This window comes from Mus pahari, chromosome 2, assembly GCF_900095145.1.
Source record: "Mus pahari chromosome 2, PAHARI_EIJ_v1.1, whole genome shotgun sequence".
Taxonomy (NCBI): Eukaryota; Metazoa; Chordata; class Mammalia; order Rodentia; family Muridae; genus Mus; species Mus pahari.
The window spans coordinates 143,372,259-143,395,114 of record NC_034591.1 but is presented as its reverse complement, the minus strand read 5'-3'; the positions used below and the strand labels follow the sequence as shown (position 1 = coordinate 143,395,114).

The 22,856-nt window shown below is 50.1% G+C and overlaps 1 protein-coding gene across 2 annotated transcripts in view; it reads left to right on the top strand.

The window, feature by feature from the left end:
* Nucleotides 1–22,856, top strand: part of Tead4 (TEA domain transcription factor 4) — a 73,518-nt gene that overhangs the window by 41,185 nt on the left and 9,477 nt on the right. The window contains exons 3-9 of one of the 2 annotated variants that reach the window (XM_021189973.1): nucleotides 5,741–5,805; nucleotides 6,126–6,188; nucleotides 9,617–9,745; nucleotides 10,836–10,879; nucleotides 11,298–11,353; nucleotides 14,194–14,333; nucleotides 15,658–15,831. In XM_021189973.1, coding sequence (XP_021045632.1) covers nucleotides 5,741–5,805; nucleotides 6,126–6,188; nucleotides 9,617–9,745; nucleotides 10,836–10,879; nucleotides 11,298–11,353; nucleotides 14,194–14,333; nucleotides 15,658–15,831 — 671 coding nt within the window. The remainder of the gene's footprint in view (nucleotides 1–5,740; nucleotides 5,806–6,125; nucleotides 6,189–9,616; nucleotides 9,746–10,835; nucleotides 10,880–11,297; nucleotides 11,354–14,193; nucleotides 14,334–15,657; nucleotides 15,832–22,856) is intronic. The other variant, XM_021189974.2, reaches the window with a different exon arrangement.

Below are 22,856 nucleotides of genomic sequence, written 5' to 3'. Positions count from 1 at the left end.
CACTCTGTAGACCAGGCTGGCCTCGAACTCAGAAATCCGCCTGCCTCTGCCTCCCAAGTGCTGGGATTAAAGGCGTGCGCCACCACGCCCGGCTCCAACATTTCTTTAACACACCAGGTTCTACGTATGCCTGGCTCTGAGGGCATGGGGAGACAGAAGGCTCTTTTGGGCTCCCTGGCTTCCAGTATAGCCAAGAAAACAGGAGCTCTGGGGTCAGGGAGAGACTCCGCCTCAAAAGAACAGGCGGAGAGAGACAGGAGGACACCAGACACCCTCTTTTGGCCTCTGCGTGCATTCTGCATACTTGAAACACACACAAACATAATCTCAAGCATGTATTATTTGTGTGCATGTGTGCATTACATGTGCTGTAGTATAGGAGTGGAAGCGAGAGAGCAGCTTTCGGGAGTCAATTCTCTCTACTGGGTGGGTCCTGAGGCTTGAACTCGGGTTGTCAGCTTGATGGCAAGTACCTTCACCTGCCTGGCCATCTCTCTACCCCTAAATAAATCTATAAATAAATAACTCTTTAAATGGAGGAAGGAAGGAAGGAAGGAAGGAAGGAAGGAAGGAAGGAAGGAGAAGAGGAGGAGGAGAAGGAGGAGGAGGAGAAGGAGGAGGAGGAGAAGGAGGAGGAGGAGGCGGCTAGAGGCTAGTTTGCATAAAGCTGACCCTCAGCCATTTGTGGGGCTATGATCTTGACTAACTTACTAAACCGCCACAGATGGGGAGGTTTACCTGCTCAGACAGCTTGAGAGCCTGGTAACCTTGAATTTCTGATTGACCCTATGGCTTCCACCTCCCAAGTGTTACAACCATAGGCACTTACTTGGGTTATACAGTGCTGAGGCTCGGGGCTGAACTCCGGGCTTCCTGTATGATTGTCAAGTACTTTACCCCCCAACCCTCCAGGGAGGTTTCTGGGTATCTGATATGAACAAATAATAAGCACCCCATTCCCAGGGTGCACTTCTGTGGGGAGAGGCAGTGCTCAGAGTATCAGTAGATTATGTGGCTCTCGAAGCAAACTGAGGATGACAGTGAGGAGGCTGAGGTGGGCTGGTGGGGACAGAGATCCTGGCCCTCGTATCACCGTCAGGGAATATGTCACAAGACCATGGCAGCCATCTCCACCCAGGCCGTAAGGCCATTCCAGACACTGCCAGCAACATGAAGGTGAGGTTCCCTGATGGAAGGACAGCAAGCACAAATCCTATTGGGCAAGAAGACCCAGAACATTCCAGGAAGCAGCTCAGAGTGGCAGGTAGATGACATCCAGAGAAGTGGCTGAGCTGGTTATGAGGGTGGACAAATCCTTTGGGTTCGTCACTGGGGGGACTTGAACGTTTTGTGTGTGTGTGTGTGTGTGTGTGTGTGTGTGTGTGTGTGTGTTTGTTTCAGGTTCTTTGCACACTAGGTAAAAGCTCTACTGCTGTCCCCAGCACTCTGTACCCTTCCCCCACCCCCTCAAGAAAGTACATCTCTTGTACTGCTTAAGCTGAGGCCCTGAGGACCAGCCCCTGGCAGAAACAATCCTCTTGCCTCTTAGCATCCCAAGTATCTGAAACTCTGATACTGCTAACATATCTGGCAGACCTTGGACTCTTCATCTGAGGAAGATGGGAAGCTGGGCAGCACCTTTTGGATTTTGGTAGAGATGCCAGCTGCTGGGCTGAGAATAGTCTGAAGCAGGAAGCCAGGTGGAGCGATTAATAACCCAGGCCCGTGTCGGTCTGTGAGAGGTGTCCAAGCTAATACATTATCTAGATAGGCCCACTTTGGGTGCTGGATGTTGTTGGTCTGCGTTTCTGCCTTGCCACTGGGCTGCTGGTCTGCTGGTCTGCTGGCATGTCACTCAGGGAAGGTGAAGCACAGGGACAACGCAGGCTGCATGTGTGCCTTGCCTCTGGGAACTGGAGCACTGTGGAAATGTGGCTCAAGGAAGGAGAACGCAGTCTAGGATAGGGGGTCCCAGTCCGTGTTTCTCCGAGATAAGAATGGTTGTCCTCACAGGCCTACACTGAGCCCATGACATGATGCAGGTGGAATCTGGCTTAGTTCCGAGTGCCAAATGTAGGGAGGGGCTGGATGCCCAGAAAGGGAAGCTCATTGGCTAAACACTCGACTGGTCTCTTAGCAGAGTGTCTTGGTCACATGTTTCAGGACAGGTAGTCTGAGGTAGTCTGGCTGGGAGCTGATTCTAACATCTACCATTCTCAATAATGAGATTTACTGGGGTTTTTCGAGTCTGCTTTGACCTTACCAATTCTTCTGTCTGGTGGCCTGGTTGGTTCCACTTGCCCCACAGGCCAGAGCATGGTACCTTGGACCACAGAACTGAGGTGGGGAGAAGGGGTCTAATTTTGGGAATATTTCAAAAGCAGAATGGTGACAGACTCAGTCATTCCTTCATCCATGCGTTGATTCCATTCATCTGGTCCCAAACACTGGAGATATTAACTTGTTTTGAAACACGGTATGTAGCCCAGGCTGGCCTGTGATTTCTGACTCTCCTGCTGTCAGTTTCCCAAGTACTGCGTCACGGGCATGCACCCCCACTCCCAGCTTTGGAGGTACCGACTGGAGTAAGAACAGACGGAATCATGTGTGCATTCTTTTCCTCTGGGATACTAAGAACCTAAACAGATGCAGATAACTGATAAGCTACCCGGGCACAGCCAGAGGAGCAGCCCAAGAATGATTTCCCAGTGCTGCGTTGGCTAGTTTTATGTTAATGTGTCACAAGCTAGTCATCAGTGAGGAGGGAGCCCCAGTTGAGAAAGTGTCTTGTTAAGATGGACTATAGGCCACCCTAGAGGGCATTTTCTTAATTGGTGATTGATGTGAGGCCCAGCCTATTGTGGGTGAGACCACCCCTGGGCTGGTGGTCCCGGGGCTCTATAAGAAAGCAAGCTAAGCCAGGCGGTGGTGGCGCACGCCTTTAATCCCAGCACTCAGGAGGCAGAGGCAGGTGGATTTCTGAGTTCGAGGCCAGCATGGTCTACAGAGTGAGTTCCAGGACAGCCAGGGCTACACAGAGAAACCCTGTCTGGGGGGGGGGGAGCAAGCTAAGCAATCCACTAAGCAGCATCCCTCCAGGTCCCTGCTCCGCTTAACTTCCTGTCCTGACTTCCTTTTATGATGACCTGTGATGTGGAAGTGTAAGCCAAATAAGCCTTTTCCTCCCCACGTTGCTTTGGCCATGGTGTTTCACCACGGCAGTAGTTACCCTGACTAAGCCTCCTGCTTTCCCTTTTGATCCAGGTGTCTTGCCACCTACACTCAGACTCCAGCCTTGGATTGGCCCGTGGTTCTCAGAAACCTCTTCTCTGTCATTCCTAACCTATTCTTGGCCTTTCTCTCTGAATTCTTCTTCTTATTTATTATTATTATTTTTTTCGAGACAGGGTTTCTTTGTGTAGCCCTGGCTGTCCTGGAACTCACTCTGTAGACTCAGAAATTCACCTGCCTCTGCCTCCCAAGTGCTGGGATTAAAGGCGTGTGCCCCCACGCCCAGCCTTCTCTCTGAATTCTAATAACTTCTTCAAGCTAAGAGTGTATTCTTCTTCCCAAGGAAGAGACTGACTGAGCGGCAGGCTTCTCATCCTGTCTTTTTTTTTTTTTTTTTTTTTTGATTGTTGTTTTTTTTTTGAGACAGGGTCTCTCTTTGTATAGCCCTGGCTGTCCTGGAACTCACTTTGTAGACCAGGCTGGCCTCGAACTCAGAAATCCGCCTGCCTCTGCCTCCCGAGTGCTGGTCATCCTGTCTTTAAAATAAAAATAAATAAATAAATAAAAGGACTGGGTTTATCCTCTAGCCCAGACTGGACTCAAACTAGAAGCAGTCTTCCGCACTTGAACTCCTAAGTGCCTCCATAGTAGACAAGAACTGCCATGCCCGGCCAGAGTTCTCAGAGCCAGCGTTTTAAGCTTAGCATCCTAAGTCAGTAAAAATGTGTGCGATCAAATATAGAATAAAGATTTTAGAAGAACTAGATTGAGCTAGATTAGAAGGCAGAGTGGAGATCCACCTCCACCAGCTGGCTGTGCTCCCAAAGCTCCTTTGTAGACCTGTAAGTTCAAGCCCAGCTCCCTAAACTCTACTGTTGTGGTCCCTTTTCCATAGCCAACCGCTGATGGCTCAGGCTTCGTAGCTGCAGCACAGTCACCTTTAGTTAGACACAGAGTAGAACTGCTGGACACTCATTGCCCTGCCAGCAGCACCTATGGACTATGTCTCCCTCCAGGGCTTTGGAGGAGACATCTCTCAGGACTCATATTTTTAGGTGCAGACTGTCTCACACAGCGCCTGAGGAGCCTGGTTCCTCCTCCTGCCTTCCTTCCTCAGACACAGACAGGCCAGCGCTCTCGGGCCAGCACATCTTTCTGGCAGTTGAAGACTCTTAATTTGGACTTGGCCGTGGGGAAAGGTCAGCTTGGGGGCCAGCCTGGCTCCGGCCAAGCTCTCTAGTTACAGCCCAGGGCTCGCCTCACCTGCCCCTGGAATAGCAGCTTCCTCACATGGCCTCAGCTGACAGGGTAGGCCTCTGCTATGCCCCCTGGCCTACATGTCAAGCACCAAGGTGACAGCTTCCCCCTACCTCAGCCCTCCCTCTCTCCTTCTCCCTCATCTGATGTTCACACAGAGGTTGACATCCCACTGAGGCCTACCTGCTTCCCAAACCTGAATTCACCCCTCATTCTCACACACATCTGCTCCATGTGGATATGTGTCCCCCTAACCTAGATATTGACTTCTGTTTATTGGACAGAAGGAGGAGGATCAAGGATGGACACACGGTCTGAGCCAGCCAGGGCTGGATTGCAATACCTTTTTCTCAAAAAGCAAACAAACACACACATACAGCAAAATATTAACTATGAAAAGAGGCTGAGGGTGTAGCGTAGGTAACAGAGTGTTTGCCTGGTGTGCACAATGCTAGGCTTGGTCTCCAGCACTGAGTCAGAACCTGGCATGGTGGCACATGCCTATTAATATAGCAAGGGGATCAGGAGTTCAAAGTCACTCTCAGCTAAATGAGTTCAGAGTCGGCCTAGGAACTAATAATAGTAACAATAATTAAAAAACCCAATACGTCCTCTTTGATCTTATTTATAGTAATAGATTATGTGGCTGACTTTGGGACACAGTATGGCCTCCAGGTGGTAGTGAGGCAGAGCCTTGAGCTACAGGAGTAGCCTGGGTTTTGGTTTTGGTTTTGGCTTTAGTGAGATTGAGAATAGACGCCTTTTGCCTGTTATATAGATCTTCTAGCACGGAACTATTTCTCCTGGCTGCCCTGACTGGATGAAGAGGCAGGCCTCCTCCCTGGAAACTATTAGAGTCCCAGGACCACGCCTTCCATCCTCCCCATTGCCCACCAACCATCTTTAAGGTCTTCCTCATTTCCAGAGACAGCAGAAACTATGAGAGCCTCACAGGCAAGGGCCAGGTATTTCCCACGCAGAACGCCCTGGGAAGGACCAAGGTGTTGAAGCAGCCACTGTGGAATGAAGAGCTTGGGCTGAGTGGCAGTGACCCACATGTCCTGATTACACTACTGTCACTAGTCTGTCTGGTGACGATGTAGTCTCCTCTAACTACTGGGATATATCCCTGTGTTCCAAGGAGGGCAGGGGGAAATTACACAGTCCCTATTCTAAGTCCCCACCCAAGGTGGGCAGAGTAAGCAGCCCCCCTTCATGCTGTCCCCACTGAGAGGTTGTGGTGTTTCTGCAGGTCGGAATGAGCTGATCGCACGCCACATCAAGCTCCGGACAGGGAAGACGCGCACAAGGAAGCAGGTGAGTCTGGAGAGGTCTCCCCAAGGGGATTGGAGAGGCACCCACTTCTCTGGGTACCCTGGTTCTTCCATTTACTAGAGAGTCAAACTCCCTCTCTGGGGCACTAGGGGAAAAAACAAATCNCCCCCCCCCCGCCCCCAGCCCTTGTGATGTACTGCCAGACTCAAGGTGAACTGGGCAGGCAGGAGTGAGCTCCCTACATTGACCCGCTCCTCACACAGTACATTCACAGTGTAGCCAGAGAGCCACGGAGGGCTAAGGGTTGGGGACACACAAGCCGTCTGGGAGGTGGAGGCAGGAACTCTCTCTTTCTGCAACAGGTCTCCAGCCACATTCAGGTGCTTGCCCGTCGAAAAGCCCGGGAGATCCAGGCCAAACTCAAGGTAAGGAAAACTGTCAGCAGAGAGAGAACCCTGGGACTTGGAGGGTGAAGTGGGGCTTCCCAGAAGTCACGGCTCTTTTTCCAGTTAGGAAAGTCAGCGCCGTGGGTCCAGGGGCTTCCACTGTGTTGAGCCTGTGTTCTTACCGCTGTTAAGGACAGATGAGGCCTAGCCTGTGGCCATGTGTGGGGGTGGCAGTCTCCTGCTGGGCCCTACCTGGGATTTAGTGTAGCAAGGCCCAGACTCAGCATTTCTGTCCCCCAACCCCTGTGTTCTCTGAGATGAGCAGTTCCGGCTCTTCCCTTCCTTTGGTGTAAGGTCAGTTGCTGATGAGCCACCTCAGAAAGACAGTTAGTCCTCCAGGACTCTGGACCCATGCCCTTTGGGTGAGCACTAAAACAGTGCTCACCCAAAGGTGAGCCTTCTAATAGGGAGACCCTCTCTCATTCCTCTCCCCCCCCCCCCCCCCGCCCAAGGGTTTCTCTGTGTATTCTTGGCTTTCTTGGAACTCACTCTGTAGACCAGGCTGGTCTTGAACTCACAGAGATCCACCTGTATCTGCCTCCTGATTGCTGAGATTAAAGGCGTGCGCCACAACCACCTCTAATCCCATCACCTCTTATCTGACCCGGGCCCCAATTCAAATCACTAGGACCACAGACCCCTCTGCATCCTGAGAAGCCACACTCACTGTCCCCATGCTTCCGTTCCTGTCCTCTGCCCAGCTGTCTCTACCCCAGAGCTGTGGCTCAGCACCCCCATCCTTTGTCCCCAGGACAGCTGGCCTGCCTGCAGCTATGGATCTCTCCCTGGGACACTTCCAGCCCTAAAGCCCTGCTTGTTCTCCACGTCCCCTCTCTGGTCTGCTTCTGACACACTGAGAGCCCAGGTGACAGCAGGGGACAGAATAGCTGTTTTATGTTTAGAATGTCTAGGGGAATGTCCAATTCCTTGGGATCTCTCTACCGTGCATCCTTGCTTCAAGGAATCTTGTGTCTGTTTGTAAATTGAGACTCGAAGACAGCGGTCATTGGCCCCTAGTCAGTCATCAAGAGGAGCCACAAACCTCTTAAAATGCCCAAGTTGTCACGTATCTCCATCCTCCCCAGAGACTGGCCTGGGGACTTTGCCCTACTTTCAAGGCTCCTGGGACCGTAGTTATTAAGCTCTGGGGTGGACAGTAGGGTGGGTGGGACTCCTTGGGCTTGGTTCTATCCCATCTTCATATCTTTTATGAGCCCTGTTTAGTATCCTCATCTACAAAATGTCAGGATGATGTGGCACAGTCATTGGTAACGTTCCCTTCAACTGGAAGACGCAAGACTCTTGGCTCTGCTGTCTGGCCATTGATGTCATCCTTATGATGTTCTTTCCATTTCCTTCTGCCTCTTGCCTCAAGCACTGAGGATGTGGTTTCCTGAGCCCTGTCATTTGTTTAGATTAAGGATACAGGAAGGGACGCATGTTGCTGGCATGGAACAGATGGAGCTCTCTGGACTTAGGATATGGCATGTCAAGTCACCTTAGGGAGCGTCCAGGGAGAGCTGGCCTAGGATGTCCTCTTCTCCCAGAAGTACATGACATCAGTTATCAGAAGCGGTCTTTAAGAACAAGACTCGAGTTTATTCACAGAAGGACAGTGGTTGAGGATGCCAGCAACAAATTTCACCCATTCCCTGCTTTCACAAGCAAGCACATAGTGGGGAACAAGTAAGCACATAGTGTGGCTTCCATGTGCTCTGCAGTGAGCGCTGGCTGCGGCTACATCCACTGTCCCCTTGGCTGGCACTGCCTTCTCTGTGCCAGCTTGCAATGTCTCCGTCATTTTTCTGAGACAATAAAAAAATTCTTCAGTCTGGGTAATTATAAAGCATAAATATGGATATGACTGTGTATGCCTATAGTCTTATCAGCAGGCTGACGCAGAAGCAAGCCCAGGCATTTGAGAATAGCTAATATAGGCAGACTGCCTTTTAAAAAAGAGGGGAACTGGGCATGATGGTCCACATGTGTAATCTTAGTTACTTGGGAGGCTAAAAGAGGAGGACCCGAGTTCAAGATCAGCATGGGCACTCTAGTGAAACCTTATCTCAAAGTTTTAAACAAAAAGGGGCTGGTGGTAGAGTATAGAGTGCTTCTGTACTGTAAGGCCCTGAATCCAAGCTCCAGCATCATGAAAAAAAAATAGATTGGGGCCATGGATATAGCTATTGCAGGGTTGAAGGGTTGCCTAGCATGTGCAAAACCCTAGGCCCAAACTCTCGCACAAAAAGAAAAAGAGAGAAAGGCTTAAAGATGATGACACTGGAGTGTTGGGCAGTGGTTAAGAGCACTTGCTGCTCTTACAGGGCACCTGGGTTTGGTTTCCGGCACCTACATAACAGCTCACATCTGTAACTCTAATTCCAGCGGGTCTGACACCCTCTTCAGGCTTCCACAGGCACCAGTCATGTGCACACTGCACATATGCACATTCAGGCAAAATACTCACACGCATTAAATAAATAAATAAATAATAATAATAAGAAAGAATAACAGATGCTCCTGTGGCTCACAATCTGAGAACATGGCTGCAGTATCTATTCAACATCTGTGGGGCCCCTTCTTCCAGCATGAAAGCATGGAGAAGGGCGTCACCACACAGAGAGCAGTCAGTCTTCCTCTCCTTGTAGATCCAAATGCTGTCAAGTGCACTCACCTTCATGACTTTGCTGAATTACCTTCCGAAGGTCCTTGCTCTAAATAACCACCAAGCTGTGAACATAGTGGAACAGTTGAGCCCCAGCGTGGACCACTCTTAGGTCTTCTCCATGGCTCAGTTCTTCATAAGAGATCCTCCCGATCCTCCACCCCCCCAGGGGTCAAAGTGTACTAGCATTTCTCAAGATCCTCTGTATGCTGCTCTAGGCCACACCTATTTCCAGATTGTTCCTGAGTGGCTTCTAATTGTCCTGCAGATTTTAAGCTACACAGGTATCTACCAGTCTGAGCTTTTGCCTTACTCAAAGCAGACTTGGTTCTACCAAGTTCTCACTCAGCAGGAGATACTGACTCACCAGTGTCTCCATTTGATGAAGATGGTAATTGGAGCCTCGGGTTCAATGGTAGAGCGCATGTTTAGCATGTTTGACGCGTGGGGTTCCATCTCCAGCACTAGAAAGAGACAGAGAGGAGAACAAGAGAGGCAGTGTGGAAAATCAGGCGGGCAGCCTGGCATGCATAGTCTCTAGTCAGGTCCATGTGTCCCCAGCAGATGAAGAAACTGATCAGAGAAGCGAAGCCACCAACACATTAGTACTTCAAACTTCAACCTGGTCTGCAGCTCTGGCTGCAGGCCCTAGACAACTTTTCTGACCCCAAGGCCAGACTATGCCTCCCCTGAGCCTGGTTGGTGGCCCTGCTCAGGTACTCCCTTCCCATGTCTTCCCCAGGACCAGGCAGCTAAGAACAAGGCCCTGCAGAGCATGGCTGCCATGTCGTCCGCCCAGATCGTCTCGGCTACAGCCTTCCACAGTAAAATGGCTCTTGCCCGGGGCCCTGGCTACCCAGCAATCTCAGGGGTAAGTGGGGCAGCCCAGAGCAAGAGGCCAATGCAGCTTTTCCTCAACCCTTCTCTTCTGCAGAACAGAACAGTGGCTAGTCATAATTCCTGTCTTCTGAGTCCTTCCAGGGCCCATTCTAAAAGCTTGGCCTTGCCCATGGTAGAATCTCCGCTTATTCTTTACCAGTAACACAACAGGCCTTTGGAGAGAGGCAAGAGGCTGCTCTCATAAGCTGCCCAGTGAGAATTGGCTTAATTTATAGTTGAGGAAGCAGAAGGATGGGAACGGAATCCCAAGGCTTTGACATTGCACTACGGTGAACTCAATACCCACCCACCACTCATTTTGTCTCTACCCTTGCTCTGCACACCAAGAGTGCCCGTTCTGTGTGGAGAGCTGATGTCTAGGGACAAATCTGTGCTCAGATTTCAACTTCGCCAGCCTAACAACCAGTCTCAGCCATGTCCACACTTTTAGAATGTTCCAGAAATGGTCCTCCTTCCCAAGCTTGTCCTACAGCCTGAATAGCTTTTCCAGATGCCCTGCTTGCACTGTCCTTACAGATGGGGAAGGGAGTATGTCTTGAATTCCACACGTCTTTCCGTTATCATAGTCATAGAGAATCTCAGTGTTAGTTGGGATGTTAAATAGATGGGGCATAAAATGTTAGTGTTGACACTTGGATTAAATCATTCTTTTTTTGCCTTTGAGATGGGAGCACACCTTAAGAGCAAGCTAGGCACATGCTCTACCACTGAGCCCCTGAGTAGACTTCTTGGCTCTAGGACCTCAGAGGTCCTAATGCTTAGAGGCCTTACACTGCTAAAGAGCCCTGTGACTCCTGATGGGAGGGAGAAAGTGCCCGGTCAGCAGGCCTGGCTTTCCCCACGGAGCATAGAGAACAGTACACCTAGGTGTGGCCGCTGCCTGTTAGCATCGGCTTGCTAAACAGAGGCAGCTGCCGCTGGAGCAACCTTTCTTCTGCCTTTTCCACCTGGAGGCCCGCATGGCCTATCTCCCTCACACTCTCCCCACACTCCTCGCTCGCGGGCTCTGGCCCCATGCACAGTGCAGCTGTGCTGAGTCTACACTTTTTTTGCCTCCACAGTTTTGGCAAGGAGCTTTGCCAGGCCAACCTGGAACATCCCACGAGTGAGTATGGTTTGCCTTCCTATCCCTCACTTCCTGAACTGAGCCTGGCTAGGGGAGATGGGGCAGGGGGACACGGGCGACCAGCCTATTCAGGGTAGCTTTGCTCTCGGACATCACTTGCTTAGTCTGCAGTGTCCACACTCAGAGCGCCATTCACTGAAATGCTCACCTGTACAGGGTGTAGGTGGGGCTAATGCTTGATACTGAAAGGGGCATGAGGTTGGCCCCAGAGAGGATGTGAGGTGGATTACCTGAAGAGATATATTGCTTCTGTAGCTCAAACACAAAGCCTGGGGGATTTGGGAGGGTGCTGGAAACCAATGTCTTCTAAGGCCTAAGGCCACCAATGGCCAAGCTACCAGAGCTACTCCACCGCTCTCCCCAGAGCCTGATGCCTCCTCTCTCCTTTCTCCCGCAGTGTGAAACCTTTCTCTCAAAACACCTACACTGTCCAGCCTCCGCTGCCTCTGCCAGGTAGGTGGATGGTGCATGATCCCCGTATGTGTCACACCCTCTGCTTCCTGCCTCAGGTCCCAGGCTCCCAGCACCCACTTCGAGATGTCATGCTGCAGCCATGCCTCACGGACCCCTCATGGCATTCTGGGGTGACACCAAATGCTGTACTTGCCTGTGTGCTCAGGGCTGGATGGATTCGATTGACACAGAATTGGAAGGAAGCGCTTATGTGCCCCGGCCGCTCTTGTAGGGTACATGTGCTGCAGGCTCTTCAGGCTTTCCCCTCAGAGTGCTACCTACCTCTTCTCAGTTGGGAGCTGAGGGGCACTGGTTTCCAAGCACAGGAGACCCTGATCCCTGCTGGGCATTGATACCTAAGAAGTTGCCAGTTTGGTCCCTCCCCCAGGCTTTAGCTCTGCCCTTCTCTCAGGAGGCTTCCTCAGCTCTTCCCACACTGCAGTCCAGGCCCGGGGTTTCACCCTTCTTGGGGAGGGACCAGCCATACCATTCTGGTTGTGGCCCCTCAGGCTTTTCCTGGCACCCCTGTGCCTGCTTCCTGCTTCCTTCTTCCCCATACAGAGCATCTCTCAGTTGGGTCCAGTCCTCGTGTCCCTGTCCTCTTTTCTGTCTTCCCTCTGTCCATGCAGATGCAGTCTGCACTCAGATCCACCTAATTCTTGCCTGGAATGCTGCAGTCGCCTCTCCACTGACTGCCTGTGATTCCCCAAGCATCTCTCTCGCCATGCTATTCCCAGCCTTAAGATGCTTCTAGGCCCCATGGTTCCTTAGCGGTGAGCTCTGAGCTCTACAGTAGATCTGCCGGGCTCCTGAGACTCAGCGTACAGTGCTCCCTGTTCTGTCCACTGTGCTCCCTGTGCTGCCTCTGGGCTGTGGCCCCTGCTCCTGGGCCATGGATCCTCTCACCTGCTCCCACCCAGGTTAGGTGCCCACTGTTTGCCCAGCCAGGGCTCTTCAGACCTCTGTCTAGATGAGGTAGTCTCCTTTGCCATTTCTGTTTGTTCTAGGACAGCTGTATCTTCGTATCCTTGTGGGTCCTCACACTATGCACACCTTCCTGGGTGCCCTGGGGCTAAAGGAAGGAAGGAAAGGGATGGAAGGATACCCTCAGCATGGACTGCTGTGTTCAGCATGGGCTGCTGTGTTCAGCATGGCCGGCTTCTCTCCTGGACTGTTCTTTCTTGGTCTCTTCCTTTTGCTTACCCTGGGCTGTGTCCACTGACTCTGTCCAGGGTGCTAGAGGCCACAAGGCTCGCAGAAGAAAAACCTGGATCCTGAAGACCTTGCCTCTACTGTGTCTCCCTCTGTCCCATCCTTTTTCTACAATGAAGAAGGAATGAAAAACTGCCCAGCTCAGCAGCAGGGAGCTTGCCTGGATTGCTATCTGCATCAAAACCACAGCTCCCATCGTAAATGGAATAAGGGATCGTTTACTCTGGAGCCCTTAGGATTGACCATGGCCTGGGGACAGAGATTTAGGTTACCCCCAAACTCCATGTTCCAATGTGGAAATCGGCTCACAGGGGTTTTATATTTTTACTCTGCAAAGAAAGTCATAAATCAAGACAACTTTAAAATACACTGGTGGATACACCAGAGAGGCTGGCATTACAAGATACGGGAGCTATTCTGCAGGTCTGAGATGCTCTGTGCTGACGCTCTTAGCTTTTGGAATGGCAGAAACTAGTGTTCTGCTAAGTTAACGGCTTCTCAGAGGTGGCTATTTATTGTCACGTGGTATTAGTTCAGATACAGAGTGAGGTAAGGAATGGCTGTTCCAGAAGACTAAAACTAGCCTAAATAAAGTAATTAACCTCTGAAATAAATTCTGATCTCTCCACAGTACTGACATTCCAATCGGCCCATCAGTCTCTGTAGACGCAGAAACTCCTTCCAGGAGTGTTTTGTTCCCAGCCAGACACAGCTGCTTTTCAGGATTTTTTTTTTTTTTTTTTTTTTTGTTCACAGTGCTTGCTCCAGGCAGGCTTCCACCCCTAGTATTACCAGGAAAAAGAACATTGCAAAGCTGACCATTTCTCGGCCCAGCTTAGCTCATCCAGTGGCTTCCCTTGACTTGGGAATGGACTCCATCCTGTTTGCCAGCATCCCTGGCTCACTACAGAGCCTTGTTTTCCACTACCAATCCAGAAAGTTCTCCCTTAAAGCACAGCTTTCCAGATTCAGTCAGCTGGTTCCTAGCCCCCCCCCCACTTGCTTTTGTTGGTTCCCAGCTTGGAGCACCCCCACCCCGATCTAGACTCTCATCCTTCCCCCTTCCCCTCACCCAGCTCTGTAGACCAGGCTGGCCTCTGAACTCACAGCGTTCTGCCTGCCTCTGCCTCCTGAGTGCTGGGATCAAAGGTGCCTTCTTCTTTAAGCCTCATCTTCCTGATTGGCCTCAAAGGCACCAAGAAGTCTTCTGTGGTGCTGGGGGCATACCCACTAGCCTAGGTCTGGGTTCACTCCTTAGAAACCTTTGTCATAATTGGTATTCTATGGGTTTGAGGCAACTGTGAGCCCTCCAGGAAACTTCCTGCTTCCAGGGCCTGTGAATTAGTGTGCTGTTTGGTTCAACAGGCTATCTTCCTACCTGACTAGAAATTACCCTAGGGCAAGTATCCCGCCATGCCTGCCCTAGTTGCTTTCCGGGCAACCTGGGCTGCTGAGAATCCATCTGTGTTGATCATGATGGGCAGAAGCTTGGGACCACTGAGCTGGATGGGGCATAGGGCATGCCCTGCCACGGCACACATTCACTGGTTTTGTCAAGTTCTTACTGAGGATAGGAACAGGGAGGACAAGAGGGGGTAGGTTCCATGTGTCTCTCTCCCTTCATGTAGGCTTTGAGTCACCTGTAGGACCCACCCCATCGCCCTCCGCACCGCCCGCTCCTCCGTGGCAAGGCCGCAGCATAGCTAGCTCCAAGCTCTGGATGTTGGAGTTCTCCGCTTTCCTGGAGCGCCAGCAAGATCCCGACACAGTAAGTCCCAGAGGTTCTGCCACCGTTGTAGGGCCTCAGTCTTGCAGGCCCAGAGTGAGTCACCAATCCCACAGGCCTTGTCCTCAAAGAAGGGCCTTGAATCCTGCAGCTTCTGTCTCCATGCTATATGCCACTGTCAGTGGAGGCCCTAGCCACATAGTAGGTCCCCTAATACCCACCCTATAAATGGGTTCCCAACCCTGGAAGTCCTGCCCCCACAGAAGACCTCACCTTCTATCCTCCCTACCTCCTCTGGCTTCCTTCCCTTTCTTCCCCTTCTCCCTCGGGTCTATATAGATTACTCCTTCTTTCTTCTCCCCTCCACTGTCTCATGTGTCATCACTCTCTCCTCCCCCTCCCCTTCTTTACTCTGTTCTTTCCCTTGCTTTGTGTATAACTCCCACCTCAAGCCTTCCTCCTGGCTTTGTTCTCCCTTTCGGTTCTCTCAGGCTTCTCCCTGTCTCTTACTTTTCTTCTTCTTCTAGTGTCCTTTCTTCCTAACCCTGCCCCCTACTCCACCCCCTCCCCACTCCTTAGCTCTGAGGGGCGCTCAGGAAGCTAGGATGATTCTAGTGTGGAATCCATATCATCTGAGACATTAGCAGGGTACAGCAGCAGGTTACCCCTAACCCAGCTCATCTAGTGCTGGGGAACCCCCTAACCCTTGTCTCCTGTCTTAGTTAGAATTTTACTGCTGTGAGCAGACACCATGACCAAAGCAACTCTTATAAGGACAGCATTTAATTGGGGCTGGCTTACAGGTTAAGGTTCAGTCCATTATCATCAAGGTGGGAACGTGGCAGCGTCCAGGCAGGCATGGTGCAGGAGGAGCTGAGAGTTCTACATCTTCATCTGAAGGCTGCTAGTGGAACACTGACTTCCAGGCAGCTAGGATGAGGGTCTTAAAGTCCACACCCACAGTGACACACCTACTCCGACAAGGCCACACCTTCTAATAGTGCCACTCCCTGGGCTAAGGATATACAAACCAGAACATCTTCCTTTTTTTTTTGTTTTTGTTTTTTTTTGTTTGTTTGTTTTTGTTTTTCGAGACAGGGTTTCTCTGTATAGCCCTGGCTGTCCTGGAACTCACTCTGTGCCCAGGCTGGCCTCGAACTCTGCCTGCCTCTGCCTCCCAAGTGCTGGGATTAAAGGTGTGCGCCACCACGCCCGGCACATCTTCCTTTTCTTAATGAGGAAACTGAGACCTACTCAGATAGGTAAAGTTATTTGCCTCAGATCACAAGTATGGTAGGCAGTTTGGCTGTCTCTCTAGCCCACCCTTTGGGCATCACTCTCAGATGAATTGTTCCTCTGTTCACAGTACAGCAAACACCTGTTCGTTCACATCAGCCAGTCAAGCCCAAGCTACAGTGACCCCTACCTCGAAACCGTGGACATCCGCCAAATCTATGACAAGTTCCCAGAGAAGAAGGGAGGCCTCAAGGAGCTATTTGAACGGGGACCCCCTAATGCCTTCTTCCTTGTGAAGTTCTGGGTAAGCACTGGGCCTCTTCTCCCTTCATTCAGTGCCTTGAGATAGTGAGGAAAGCTGGAAAGAGAAGGCTCGGTGGTTTGTAGGAGGCAACGGGGGAGGGTGGGGTGTCAGGGAGGAACACACACAGGAGGAGGCCACTCATCACTTATGGAAGCTGGGTGTCAGATTGTGATGGTGAGGCCATAGAGCTGTGCAGATGGAAGGCCTTTGTTTCCTTTCTTTCTTCCTCTCTCCTTTCCTCGTTCCATTTCTTTCTACACCGGGAATAGATAGCTAATGGGGATAGATGACTAAGGTATGTTCCCCAAATCCTGCATGAGTTCAAGAGACTCTTTTTGGATGGTGGCTGTGGCAAGGTCCTGCTCATGAACTGGGGGGATTAAGGAGGCAGTAGTCCTGGTGAGAGACTGAGAGGTGACACAGGGCTAGATGAAGAGTCTGCATGGAGCTGTTGGTTCTGGCCCTGATGCTGGTCCCCGCCTGGTTCTCCAGGGCTTATCTGTGAATCTTAATGGACTCGGCAGAGCTGGGAAAAGAGGAGAATGGTTTAGGATGTCTCTTAGTGCAGCCCAAGCCACCCATAAGGAAATACTCATGTCTGTCTCAAGCTGTCCTGTCCCCAGGCTTGGCCTCTGCCACTTTCCTTGTCCCTCTGTGGATGCTGGGTTACCTAGAGTCAGTTCACAAGATGCTGTACTCTGAGACCAGGAGTCACAGAACTGCCCACAGCTTTCTTCCAGGGCCTAGAACACACAAAAGGGACACGGGGGACACCGGGACAATGGCTAGTAAGGGCAAGAAGTCCTCCAGGCACCTGACTGAACTTCAGATATGGAATTTTCCCCATATCTGACACCAGGCCTGGGATCCAGTGCCGACCCTTCCTGCTCCCTGTGGTCTCTGCCACAGAGGACCACCCCAGTGCTTTCCTTAGACCTATTAAGTTTGCAGTGCTGGAGTACACTCTCTTTAGCTGCTTGTTTTTAAGTTTTGTGGCACTGGGGTTGGAGCCCAGGATGTCAGCCTTGGTAGACACGTGTTCTACCTTTGAGCCTTACCGCAGCCCTGCCAGCTGGCTCCTCTTTCTACTTCCGCCCCAGCCTAATTTGCTTCTGAGCCTCTTGGTAATCTGGGAGTCTCTTGTCTTGGAAAGAACGTGTTGACAGTGAAGGTGTGTACAATATCCCAGGTGGCTTTCAGTCCCTGCCTAGGAATGCCCAGCCCAGTCCTCCCTATATAGCAGAGCCAGTGCCTGGCTCTCAGCAGAAGACTATAGTGCTATGAGACCCAGGGCCTTACCTAGACAGTGTGTGATTTTTGCCCCATGATTGCAGAAATAGCTGGTTCTCCAAGCAGGTTGGTGCCTGGATCTGAATCTGAGCTCGGCAGGATCTGCTAGGCAGAGAGGAGAAAGGCCATTTCCTCCCTAGCAATGGAAGAATAGACGGGAGAAAGGAGCAGGGAGGTTTGAAGGAAGGTACCCGAGACAGAGCAATAGAAAATGGAGCAGCCAGGAGTGGTGGCGCACACCTTTAATCCCAGTGCTTAGGAGGCAGAAGCAGGCGGATTTCTGAGTTCAAGGCCAGCCTGGAGCCTGGTCTATAGCATGAGTTCCAGGACAGCCCGGGCTACACAGAGCAGCTGAGGTGATGGTCCTAGATGGTCCTTAATTTAAATTCTATGGCTTAATTAATATGGATGGAAAATAGGCAGTGTGTGTAAGTGTGTGTGCGCGCGCTGCTAATCAACTCTACTGTTTTGCTACATAGCATTCCATTGATCTTCTTAGACAAGAGTGTTTATAGTTATGAATTTCAAGAGTCTTTAATAAGTAAGGAAAAGCATCCAATTCTTGTGCTAATTCCTTCCTAAATCCTGGATGGTTAAATTGTGATCTTTCTTTAGGTTTTATATCCTATGTTAGTAAACATTTATGTTGCTGTATCTTGATGTCATAACTAAGGCATTCCAGATTTATTTCATTATAGAATAAAAACCTGCTTTACATCACTTTCCATTACTACTACTACTGCCATGGAGTGAGTCATATATCCTTGAGCAAAAGCCACGCAATGTTTGCATTTTATTTGACAATGTACATTCGTCACCAAAGAGCTGTAGGCTATATTGTGACTACGTTTCCTTCATCGAGTACCTTTTCTTTCTCCTATAAGTAAATGGATTTGTTTTTTTTTTTTTTTTTTTTGTAAACTGGTTATTTTAAATGAAGTTATTCTTAAAATTTTACAGATGGCTCCACGAGAGCCACCCTATAAAACGGACTCAGCTTCCTGGGTTCTGAGATTACAAGTGTCCACCACCCCATGTGATGTACAACAGCCATTTATAAACACACTGCTCTGCTGTCTTGTGATGTGTATGCCTGATGACGTTCTGATTCACTATGCACAGGCAATTTTATGATCTGCTTTTTTCCTCTCTAGAAGTTTTAATACTGCCTCGGTTTCTCTGTTTTCGATTTCATATTGATGATCTTCGGGTTATAGCTTGTCTTTCTTCCCAACTTTGGCTCTATACTTGGTAGGCATCTTTAATGATAAGATTAGAGTCTTCCTATTTTGGGACATTTAAGTGTGTTATTTCTTTGAAAATTTCTCTTATTCATTTTGCCAAGTTCCTAATGCTGTCCTCCCTCCCCCCAGCTTACACTCTTTGCTTTTTTCTTTTTGGGGAGGTAGTCGGGGAGCTGAAACTGAATCTCACTGTATGGTCTAGGCTAACCTGTGACTCATGATACAGCCCAGGCTGTCCTCAAACTTGTAGTGATCCTCCTGTCTCAGCCTCCCAAGTGTCAGGATTATTGGTGTGAGTCATCACTGTGTTTGTGAGTTGACTGTCTCCTGTCCTGGAGATCACTGAATAGGCTAGGCCAAAGCCCCAGGGCTCTCTCTCCATCCCACCTTCCCCAGCCCCATCTGGGATTACAAGTGTGGCCCTGAGCCTGGCTTTTCTTCATGGATTCTGAGGGTTGAATTTAGGCTCTATTCTTGCAAGGTAAGCCCTTCAATTACTACTTTTTTCCAGTTTATTTGCTTGGCCTCTTTTCTTGGAGACTTGCTTCTTTTGTCTTCTAATTTGGATTAGTTCAGTGATGCATCTGAGTGCATATTATCCAAAGCCCAAAGCATCAGTGCATAAAGCAGTCGTTTTCCATTCCTGTAGAAGAAGCCTGGTGGTGGACCCTCCTGCGATGATCTGACTATTCTGTAATAGCCCGGGAGCCTGAGCCCTCTCTCCTCGCCATCCTCAGTGTGTGGCTTCTGTCCTCAAGGTCATGGACACTGGAATTCCAGCCATTATCTCCACATTAGGAAAGAATCCTATGTAGCTCCCTGTGGGGTCCTTTCTAAAGTCCTACACGGGTGTAATTATCTGTTTGGCTACACCTTGCTCTGATGAACGAGGGAGATGTGAACTCAGCAGCTTTGCTGTTAGAGTCATTGGGGTAAACAGGCAGCCTCCAGTTTCTCATGTATTTAGGGAGAGTCCTGGGCTCCCCTCCAGAGTGCATTAACTAGTGGCTCTCTCAGTGCTGGTCCTGCTGCCCCTCGGATGTGACTGGAGTCAGAAGGGAGACCCAGCTGGCAGTGCAAGATCTGGTTATCAGTGCTATACCTTGGAAGACAAGGCATATTTAGGGTCCTTCTTGCCTGCTCCTGCCTTCTTTTAGCTGGTAGTTTCTCTCTCTCTCTCTCTCTCTCTCTCTCTCTCTCTCTCTATATATATATATATATATATATATATATATATATATATATCACATACACATGTGTATATGTGTATATGTATGTATGTATGTATGTAATATGTATGTATGTATGAGTTCTGGGTATAGGGATCCCAGGGCCCTGCCTATGCCAGGCAACCCTTGCACAAGGCATGCCAGGTAGCCCTATACAGCTGAGAGCTGCTTCCTGGTGCAGTTGACGGCAGTATTTTTTATCTACAGACACATTTCAAATAAGACTCATCTTAGCATTCCCATTTCACAAACAGTAGAAACTGACACATTGTGCAGACAAGGGCTTCGGTCTGAGGCAGGCTTCCTTGGTCGGGTCTCTTGTTCCTGTGGCCTTTCTCAGCATGTTCAGGGAAGACTGACAGATCACAGGAGCACCCACGTTATGAGGTCACATGGACCCTCGCTTTTGACTTTTGCCACATCTCCAAAGGTGGATCTGGTGGATAATCTTGTCTTTAGAGGAGAAACGGAAGAGGGTCAGGATAAACAATTTCACCAGACTTAACCCAGTCTGTTGTAGGACTAGAAACAGACTGCAGACCTCAACTGTATGGCTCCAAGGTCAGGCAGTGCCCCCAGGCACAGCTTTGGTGCTCATCCTGGTCCTGGGAGGAGGCTCTGGATTGTCTGGAAGGTTCTGAGGGATGCCACTGGTAACAGAGAAGAGGTCAGACTTCACTGAGACCATGCAGGCCGAGAGGGGAGCAATCGGGCCATTTGATTTTCTAGATCTTATCCTTCCTCCCAGGAAACGCTGGCAAAGTCTTCCAGGTGGAAGTGAGCTACAGCCTCCCTCTGTTACCTTGTTAGGCCCATTTCCTCTTTTGCCTTCCCTTAGGGGACAAGGGGAGGGAACCGATAGAAGAAGTGGGTGCGGGGACCGCTGTGATGCCAGAAGTTTGACTGGGCAGGTCCCACAGACATGCTTGGCCAGGCCTGTATTAAAAACCATTGTCTTCAGTAGCACAAACTCCATAGTGAGTCTTGGACCTGGGCCAGTCCAGCGCATGGTGGCTATAAGAGAGCTCGCACCTTGTGGCAGGCAGCTGACTTTTGGGCCTGATCGTTCCTGTGAGATTCAGTCACTCCTCCTTTATTTTTTAAACTCTTCCCCCCTTTCCCTTTTCTTTCTTTCTTTCTTTCTTTCTTTCTTTCTTTCTTTTTTTTTTTTTTTTTTAAAAATAAGATGTATTTATTTCATGTGTATGAGTACACCATTGCTCTCCATTGTACACCAGAAGAGGGCATCTGATCCCATTACAGATGGTTGGGAGCCACCATGTGGTTGCTGGGAATTGAACTCAGAACCATCAGGAAGAGCAGTCAGTGCTCTTAACCACTGAGCCATCTCTCCAGCCCCAGTCACTCCTCTAGAGAGCTACATCTTAGGAGTAAGTCTTGGCTTCTGTGCCTCTGTTTTTCCTTCTTAAAGGTTAGCAGTTATTCTCACGGGCTTCAGGCTGGGAGCTCATATGAGATCTTATCCTCAACCTGAGTGCTGCCTCCTTAGGGACGGTGAGTGGAGGTCAGAGAAGCCAGCACACTGTCTGTCCCCGTGTGGGAAGGGCGCAAAGGCAAAAAAAAAATACAGTGAGATTGGGTCAGTCACGGGCAGTCCCCTGTCCCTGGCCTGCACCCTCCTCCTATCACTGTTTGCTGTGGGCTTGGGTACATACCCATAGGAAGGAAACCTGTCCAGACCAGAAACTCTTGCCTGTCTCACGGCCAGCCTTCCTCCCACTGCCCCTGTTTGCTCCGACTGCCTGCCAGGTGCCAGGAAGCTGGTGAGCAGAACCCGCCCAGAGCAGGGCCCACCTTGATTTCCCTGAGTCTGCGCGTGCGGCAGCTCCTCCCTCTCCTGAGAGTTGCGCTCACACTGAGGGGCTGGGGTGGTGGTCCTGCAGCAGGCCTGGGCTTATCCCCAGTGCAAATGACATCCAGGTGCGGTGGGTGGCGGTGGGGGGCGGGGAGAGGGAGGGGTGGAGCTGTTAAGTCCCAGTTCTGGGATGGCGCCCACTTGAGCAAGGGCTGGAAAATGGAAACCCCATGCCCCAGAACCAGTTGAAAATTACCAGGGGCTGCCTGTCCTTGTCAGCGGAAGGCTTGCCATTCGCCACACTGGGTGGAGCCAGGACAATTCCCTGGGCCTTTCCATCATCTGTTCCACAGTTCCCTTCTGGGCCTGACATTCCTCCCAGACACATGACAATCAAAGCTGTCTGCTCATCTGTCAGTCACCCGATCCCTCACACCTGTTGCAGGCCCAGTCCAGGAGCTGCCCACCCTCACTGAACAGCTATGAATAGGGTGCATGGAGGGGGTAGTGTGTTCCGAAGGCTGGCCACCGAGAGGAACAGCTGTCCCTGGCTACAGCTGCAGGGTGAGCTAGTGGTAAACTGGGATGGACCCCGGAGCCCAAGGACTAGCCGAGGCACCTTGAAAGGGGTCCTCTGGCATTAGCCACCACCTTGAAGATCAGGGTGACACTGGCCCCTCCCTATCTCACTGATCCTACTTAGTTCTCTGTTACAAATTCTTTCATAATACACACATATTCTGTAGCCTTTTCTTGCCCCATAGTCCCCAGAAGCACTGGGCTATGGATGGCTATTCATTCGTGAACACATAGGTGATTTGAAAGGATCCTAGGGTGGGAGGTGACAGAAGAGTTGGAGTGTATTTGAGATGGAGGGCTCAAGTCAGGGGCTAGAACTCAGGGGTAAAGTATATACCCCTATATACTATATATATATATATATATATATATATATATATATATATATATATATATATTATACACACACATATATATTTATGTACAATATACATATATATGTGTGTGTATATGTATGTGTGTAGAGATATATATGTGTATGTACACATATATGTATGTATATATGTGTAATATATATGTATTATACTGAGGGATCTTAATGTCTGTCACAGTGCCACCCAGAGCTGAGAAGTGTAAGCTACATGCCAACCTTTATTGAAAGGCCTGGCGTGTGGGCACTGAGTGAGGTTTGTAGAGGACAGGGCTCTTGCCCCCATGGACCTTCCCCTGGACAAGTCACATGAGCATGGGGTGCAGGGCTAGGGGCAGGCTGTCTTTGCGTGTGGCTGGAGAGACTCTTTGGTATTGGGTCTTCCCAGCATGGTACTTGGGGATGTCTTATTGTTTTTTCCCAAATAATTTTTTATTATTATTATTTTCTTTATTTACATTTCAAATGCTATCCGAAAGTTCCCTATACCCCCCCCC